General features: G+C 41.2%; 1 protein-coding gene across 1 annotated transcript in view; it reads right to left on the reverse strand.

The window, feature by feature from the left end:
- SHC3 (SHC (Src homology 2 domain containing) transforming protein 3) overlaps positions 1-8704 on the reverse strand; it is an 83764-nt gene that overhangs the window by 27747 nt on the left and 47313 nt on the right. Inside the window, exon 3 of the mRNA XM_015409103.1 lies at positions 6477-6540. Within this exon, the coding sequence (XP_015264589.1) occupies positions 6477-6540 (64 nt within the window). The remainder of the gene's footprint in view (positions 1-6476; positions 6541-8704) is intronic.

The following is an 8704-nucleotide window of genomic DNA, read 5'->3' on the forward strand; positions in this document are numbered from 1 at the left end:
CACAGTCAGTATGGGAGACCATCAAGGAAGATTGGGGTTAGTATGCTTCTCACCTCTTGCCTTGAGGGGTTTCTATTGAGTCAGTTGCGACTTGATGGCATATTATCATTATCATCATCATCATCCTCAATGGGACCCAAAGCAGTTTACGTCATTCTCTTCTCCATTTTATCCTACGAGGTAGCTTAGGTTGAGTGACTGACCCAAGGTTACCCAGCAAGCCTCCATGGCAGAATGGGGATTCAAATCTGGATCTCCCAGATCTTAGTCTGACACACAGACCCCCAGATCACTCTCTGCGTGAAGAAGTACTTCCTTTTATCTGTACTAACCCGACTGCTCAGCAATTTCATTAAGTGCCCGCAAGTTCTTATATTGTGAGAAAGGGAGAAAAGTACTTCTTTCTATCCCATGCATAATCTTATAAACTTCAATCATGTCACCCCTGCTGTCATTTCTCCAAGCTAAAGAGCCCCAAGCGCCTTCTTTCTGACACATTAAGTTTTAGGTATAGGGAGGGTTTTCTGAAGGAACATAGGGGAGCATTCAGTCTTGTGATTCCCTATCTACATTGTGAGGGGGTATGTTCCAAAGGAATATAGTACACAATTCTTTTCAGTCTATAAGTGTCTCATAATTGGTTTTTTTAAAATTTGTATTTCAGTTTACAGACATAAAATATAAACTATATTCATTTATGTTAAAAATAATACATTTACATAAATTATACAGAATTTGCTTAAATTTACTTTTTAATATTTAATATTTCACTACTATTTAAATATGTTTTTCATCTATCTTCATATCTAATATCATTTTTATTGTGAAGTATGTCTTACCTAAATCTTTCTATCATTCTCTATTTTGATTTAATTCTATTCTTGATTTTCAGCTATATAGTTTTTTTTTAAAATTCCCTTTTTCTTGAAATTCTGAAGTGGGTCTGTTATGAATGACAGATGTTAACTTTGCCATAGTTGCATATTTATTCAATTTATTCCTCCATTCCTTCAAGTCTGGACATTTTGCTGCTTTCCATTTTGCCACTGTCACCATATCTGATATATATATATAAAAGCCCAGGCATATTGGCACTTTTCAGCTCTCCCATTGGCTGTGCTGTGCACTCCATCAGCCATTGGCCTGTCAACTGCCACTCAAGAGTACTCACATGCCATTGGCTGGGTGCTGGGTCCGCTCCTCTCTCCTGCCCACTCCAGCCTGGCCACTGTTCCCTGTCAGAATAAACTGTCAAAATGGCTGTCTCTCCTAACAAAGATGTTTCTCCTGCTTGGCTCCTCTATGGCTGGCTACTACTGAGGTGGGCCAGTGGCCACCAAACCATTCTCTTCTCCTTTCACTTTCCCCTCAGTGGTCCAGGGCTCTTTTTCTAGCAGGAATTCATTTGCATATTAGGCAACACACCCCTAATGTAGCCAATCCTCCAAGAGTTTACAGTAGCCCCTGTAAGAAGTGCTCTGTAAGCTCTTGGAGGATTGGCTACATTAGGGGTGTGTTGCCTAATATGCAAAGGAGTTCCTGCTACAAAAAGAGCCCTGGCACTTGTTGCTAGGCAACAAAGCTTGGGTCTGTCTGTAAAAAGGCAGCAGGAGGATACCCTTTCCAAGGTCTACTTTGGCCTTTGTGGGGAACTCATTGGGGCCAGTCCTGACTAGGGTTGCCAGCTCCAGGTTGGGAAATTCGTGGAGATTTTGTGATGAAGTCTATGGAAGCCAGAGGTTAGGGAGGGGAGAGGCCTCAGCTGAATAGAATGCCATAGACTCCACCCTCCACAGCAGTTATTTTCTCTAGGAGGAGAGAGAGAACTGTTGTCTGGAGTTCAGTGATACCAGGCAATACTACAGCCAGTGTGGCGTAGCAGTTAGCATTTCAGAGTAGGGTCTGCCAGACCCATGTTCTTGCTGTGGAAGCTGACTAGGTGATTTTGGACCAGTCACAGACTTTCAGCCTATCCTACCTCACAGGGTTGTTGTGCAGATGAAAAGGGGGAGAAGAGAATTATGTGAGCTGCTTTGGTTCCCACTGCAGAGAAAGACTCTACTCTTCCTAAATAGAGGCTTCAGGGATGGGGGAGGAGATGGAAAGCAGAAGTCAGAGGGCAGATAAAGGTAGCTTGATGGTTGGCTGAGAAGGAGATACAGTTGCCACCTCCAGGTTGGGAAATTCTTGGAGATTTGAGGAGTGGAGCCTGGAGAGAGTGGGGTTTGAGGAAGGGTGGGACCTCAGACAGCTACAATGCCATAGATTCCACCCTCCAAACCAGCCATTTCCTCCTGGGGAATCATTGTTGCCAATCTCCAGGTGAGGGCTGGAGATCACTCAGAATTACAACTGCTCTTCAGATGACAGAGATCAGTTCCCCTGGACAAAACAGTGGACTCTGTGTCACTATACCCTGCTGAGGTTACCACAGCAAATTGATGCTGAGTGCCCAAGTCCGGTGCACGTGCCCAGAGCCTCTTTCTAGAGCTCGTTGTATTTATTTCCACAATGGACTTCATTCGTAGTACTGAAATAATTCACTGTCTGTTTTTGTAATATTGCTTGGTAAGATACTTAAAAGCATGTTTTTCTGGTCCATCGCAAACTTGAATGTTAATATCTTCTGCACTTCTTCATGTATCTCTGTCCAATGTTTTCTTGCTTTCTTTCATGTCCACCACATATTATAGAATGTCGTATCCGTATTCTGACATTTCCAGCACTTCTCATTATACTCTTTATTTTCTTTTGCTATATCTTTAGGGGCAATATACCATCTAAAGAACATTTTACACCAGTTCTCACTATCTGACATTCAGTAAGGTTAATTTCTTTAATCCAGAGATTTTCCCACTGACTCATATGTATATTTTCTCCAAACTTTTGCATCCATTTTATCATGCAATTTTTAATTTGCTTCATTTCAGTGTAGTATTGCAGTAATATTTTATACACTTTTCCTAATAGATTAATCTCTGGTAATTAATTGTTGAAAAGTCATTTTCTTTCTTAGTCAGCCACCTTCCTTTCTTGTTCTTTCAATTTTAGTACCATTTGATGATATAATGTGATTTTTCCCCCTTCGCCTTGAACTGTTTGTCAGGATTTTATTCTTCCTTGTTTGTCCATCATCTGCGTTATATGATCAATTTTCTTTCTTTTTAATGTAAATTTTTCATTTTTTAAAATAAATTTTAAAAAATTCTTTCTTGTACTATTGTCACAATAAACATCAACTGGTGATGTCAATGGCAAGGTTGGCAGACTTATTCTGTTGCTGCATTGAAACCATATTCTTAATAGGCCATCCCTCATGATTTGATTACCATCTTGTATTTGGACTGTTTTTAATGATTTCTTGATCCATAGATAATTGTGTATTCTTTCTTTAGTCTCAATTGTCTTCAATTTAACATTCCTTTGGTTTGAGTTAATGATCCAGTCAGACACCCATACTAGTGTAGCTGCTTGGTGGTGCAATTTGATATTTGATACAGCTAAACCTCCTCTCTTTTTTTATCCTTTAATACTTTGAATCTTATTCTTGAATCACACTTTGAATCTTCTTTCTGCTCCACACGAAAATATCTTTTGAGAACCTTTTCATCTATATAAATTGGTAACATTTGAAACAAAAAAGTCAACCGTGGTAACATATTTATTTTGGCTGTGGAAATTCTTCCTAACCATGAAATTCTCAGTCTTTCCCATCTTTCTAGATCTTCACTAATATTTGCCTAATTTTTATAAAGATTATTATTTTGTCCTGTTACATATATTCTCAGATACTTTATTGGTTTTCTAATGACAAAATATAATATTTTTTCTATCTCTTCCTCTTTTGCTTCACTTGACACTAATAAGATTATCCTTGTCTTCTTTTTCTCTTCATTTATATCCAAAATAAGTTCCAAATCTGTTTATTTGTTCCATTGTATATTTCATGGAAATATTATCTCCTGATTGTTGAGAAAAATTGTTCTCTCTAATTTATTTTCTTTTTATAATAATAATAATAATAATAATAATAATAATAATAATAATAATAATAATAATAATAATAATAATAATAATAATAATATCATGGCTCTCCATTTAAATACAAAAAAGGAAAATCTCAATCCCAATTTATACTACAAATATGTGTTGAATATCACCTATTATATCAGCCACAGAAAGTTGTACATGAAGAGCCAGACTCAGATCTCTGATCAATATGGCCTTTAAGATATTAGTCAAGCAATTATAGTCACTTATTCTCTTTGATCATCTGTCCCACTGCTAGTTGTTTTTCTATAATACCGAAAGATATCTAGTTTGTAAATCACTCAGCATAAACAGTGGTGTATAAAATAATAACAGCTGCTAGGGTTGAAATAATTTGTCCTTACTTTGGGGCATATCTTAGTCTCAGAAAAAAATGAAGCCTCTTGTCAAGTTTATATCCTATTATTGTTAGGTGGATCTGTAACTGGTTGACAGATTGCACCCAAAGAGTACTCATGAATGGTTCCTTATCCTCTTGAAGAGGAGTGACAACTGGAGTGCCTCAAGGATATGTCTTGGAACCTGTTTTTTTCCCCAACATCTTTATAAATAATTTGGATGAAGGAATAGAGGAAATGCTTATTAAATGTGCAAATGATACTAAATTGAAAATACTGTAGAAGACAGGGTCCAGATACGGGATGATCTTGACAGGCTGGAAAACTGGGCTAAAACCAATAAAATGAATTTCAATGGGAATAAATGTAAAGTTCCGCATTTAGACAGGATAAATGTGTAATTATAGGATTGGGGAGACTTGTCGGCAGTAGTATGTGGGAAAAGGATCTAGGGGTCTTAGTAGACCATTCACTGAACATGAGTCACCAGTGTGATGTGGTAGCTAAAAAGGCAAATGCCATTTTGGGCTGTATCAACAGAAGGACAGTGTCCAGATCACGCGAAGTGATACTATCGCTTTACTCTGCTCTGGTTAGACCTCACCTAGAGTATAGTGTTCAGTTTTGGGCACCACAATTTAAGGATATAGACAAGCTGGAACGTGTCCAGAGGAGGGCAACAAAGATGGTGAGGGGTCTGGAGACCAAGTCCTATGAGGAAAGGCTAAAGGAACTGGGGCCCCGGTCACACAGGCAGGAAACTGCAGAGGAGAAGCGTGGCTGTTTGCCCTGGGACAAACTACTGCGCAGTTACGCGATCAGACCTCCTGTGGAGGTCCTGTGGAGGTACCGTGGAGGTTCCATGGCAAGGGAGAGGTGCCGATCACAGGACAAGCCGGCGCGCAACGAAGAAGTGCGCGTCGCGGCAAACCGTTTTTTTTTGTGTGTACATGACAAATGCGCATGCTCCGTTGGGTGCGTATGCGTATCCACAGAGACTTGGACAAAAAAAACACACCTTATTTGCAAGGGGACATGGGCGGGCGCCGGATGCCACCGGAAATGCGATCAGACGCCCGCCCTTGCCCCGCAGTTTCTGGAAACTAGTACCTCCAAGGTACTAGTTTTTTGCCACGCAGTTTCGGCTGGAAGCCTCGGTTGAGCCACGGGAGTGCTATGCTTCCCAGATGTGCTGGTGAGATCGCACCCGGAAACTCCGGCTGTTTTCCGTCTCACTTGTGTGGCTTCTGTTACGTGTGACCGCAGCCTGGGTATGTTTAGCCTGGAAAGGAGACGACTAAGAGGTGATATGATAACCATCTTCAAGTACTTGAAGGTCTGCCATATAGAGGATGGTACGGAGTTGTTTTCTGTTGCCCCAGAAGGTCAGACCAGAACCAATGGGTTGAAATTAAATCAGAAGAGTTTTCGGCTAAACATTAGGAAGAACGGTTCCTCAGTGGAATAGGCTTCCTCTGGAGGTGGTGGGCTCTCCTTCTTTAGAGGTTTTTAAACAGAGGCTAGATGGCCATCTGACAGCAATGCTGATTCTGTCACTGGGGTGTGGAGGGAGGTATCTGTGAATTTCCTGCATTGTGCAAGGGGTTCAACTAGATGACCCTGGAGGTCCCTTCCAACTCTATGATTCTAAGTCAGCTCTATGCATATAACAGCTTTGTGTAGATATAACATCTCTGTGTAGGCTATCTAGGGTGGACCTGGAAAAGGAGTGAAAAAGATGTGGACTTGGGGTAGGAAATTGACAGAAATATAACATATTTACCATGGTGTGTGAGATGGGGGAGATTTTGCCAGTTAGATTTTCTGCCTCAGGCACCACTCTTGTCTAATAATAGTTTGTGCTAAAAGGTGATGCAATCTAAGATTTTATTCATATGAAGTCCTTAGAAGATTGCTTTTCATATCTGAATTTGTGTAACATAAGTGTGAAAACAGAACTAAAGCAACATTGTAGCACATTTGAAATGATGTTTACACCACTCTCCACTTGGCATAAACTGCAACTACCGGTACCTATTCCTGGGCTGAGCTAATACAATCAACTTATCAATGAAACAAGAAACATACCTTTCTTTTTTTGAAGGCTCCTTTGGTGCCTGGCACAGCTTCACAAACAAGGCTGATTGCTTCCCTGGAGAGAGAGAGAAAATGTCTATACCAAGTGGCTATGCTTGCTCCTTCATTATTTTTTGAAATGGTGCTTGAACATATTCATATGGGTCAGTTTTGGAAAATCTATGAGATTGTGGCATTACAGTGTTCACATTAAAAAACAGTCAAGCCAGAGCAAGAATTTTCTCCAACATTCTGTGTATTGCCAAACAGTCACAAGATTTATTTTGTTTCAAAATAGACTTAACAGCCCACTGCAGGACAGCATAGGAACATTTCTTGTGAAATAATACTACCAAAATTGAATAAGCATGTAACACTGCAACCAATTTTCATTTAGGCATAATTTCCCATAAATAAAGACTGCAGTCCTAAAGATACTCACTAGGGAGTATGTCCAATTGAGCAACAGCTCAGCAGGATTTATTTCCAAGCATACATGCACTATGCTGAAATTGCACTGAACTGAATTGAAAACAAAGGACTTCACACATTGCTAGTGATTCTGTCTTATTTCAACTAGCACCCACTTAACAGTCATTGATTGGTAGGACAGAGTCCCAAAATGCCATCATTAAATGCAGTAAGCTATCCAGGGCCAATTCACAAGACTCCCCTGCCCATGGAACACATAGGGCCAGTAAATCTGTACTGAATCTGGTTATCATTTAAATGCTGGTTGTGACCTTTAAAGCCCTTCACAGCCTGGGATTTACATATTTGAAGAACCATCTCCTGCCATGTGTTCCTAAGAACCAACTACAATAATCAGGCTGCCATTTGCAGGCTGTTTTCCAAGTCAGAGTGGCCCATCTGGCACTGATCAGAGCTGGAGCATCTGGTGGTGTCTGGAGATGTCCAGGAATTTTAACTGATCTCCAGAGAGGTCAATTTCTCTAGAGAAAATGGCTGGTTGAAGGTGGATTCTATGGCATTGTACTCCACCGAGGCCCTCCCCCTCCCCAAACCCCACCCTCACTAGGGTCCACCCCCCAAATTTCCAAGAATTTCCCAATCCAGAGTTAGCCATCCTAACCAGAACCTGGACCTTCTCCATCATGGCTACCACAGTGAGTAATGGGCTCCCTGAAGAGAGGAAAGAAGGCCCTCAATAGAGATATTTAGAAGGTGCTGCAAGGCTTGCTTGTTTGCCATACCTTTTGAGGGGGCATGAATGGCAAGTATCCTTAAAGGCTGAAAAAGGTATTTAGGGAGGTTTATTTGGTTTTATTCTGTACTAATTGTTATTTCTAAGCCCCTTAGAAAAAAGTGGGGTATAAATATTTTAATAAATAAAAATAAATATTTCCTCGTGTATCAGGTTGCCTAATGAGCTTGCATTACCATGCACCCAATGTTATGGCCTCATAGTCAGCCAGCTAAGAGGAATCATATCAACATTGGGTGCATGGTAATGCAAGCTGATTAGCCTGATACAGATTGCTCCTGTGCACTTCATCAAAAGTAAATCTTGCTTGCACTGAAAAGTGATTTACAGGAATACTGTGAAATGATTTTACATGCTATATTGTTTCATTGTTAAGATCTCAGCTAAGTACTGTCTAATACTAAATTTACTTAGAAGATATCAGCTGCAGGTAAATGGTATGATTGTCATCATAGACATTATATAGTTATTGTTACACTAGCAGTAAAGCCCGTTGTGAAAGCAATACAACGAGATCTAGAAAGAGGCTCTGGGGCAGTGCTCTGGCTTTGGGCAAACAGTGTCAATTTGCTGTGGTGACCTCAGCAGGGTATAATGACAGAGTCCACTGTTTTCTCCAGAGGAACTGATCTCTGCTACCTGAAGAGCAGTTGTAATTGTGAGTGATCTGTAGCCCTCACCTGGAGATTGGCAGCAATTGTTACCCAGGACAACATGGCTGGTTTGGAGGGTGTAGTCTATGGCATTCTACCTGTTTGAGATCCCACCCCTCTGCAAACCCCACCCTCTCCAGGCTCCAGGAGGCAGAAGCCTCCGGTCGCTCGCTCCCTTCCCCTCCCCCACCACAGACTCCTGGGCCGGCAACTGGAGGCCGGGTCCCTTCCCCCCCACTCACTCCAGGGCCGGCAACGGGATGCAGAGGCCTCCAGCTGCCACCGCCATTCCCCCACTCCCCTCCCACCCTCACCCACTACTGTTTACCTTACCACCATCCAGCCTATGCGTTCGTTACAGA

The sequence above is a fragment of the Gekko japonicus genome, unplaced genomic scaffold (genome assembly GCF_001447785.1).
Source record: "Gekko japonicus isolate JY-2015 unplaced genomic scaffold, Gekko_japonicus_V1.1 scaffold71, whole genome shotgun sequence".
NCBI lineage: Eukaryota > Metazoa > Chordata > Lepidosauria > Squamata > Gekkonidae > Gekko > Gekko japonicus.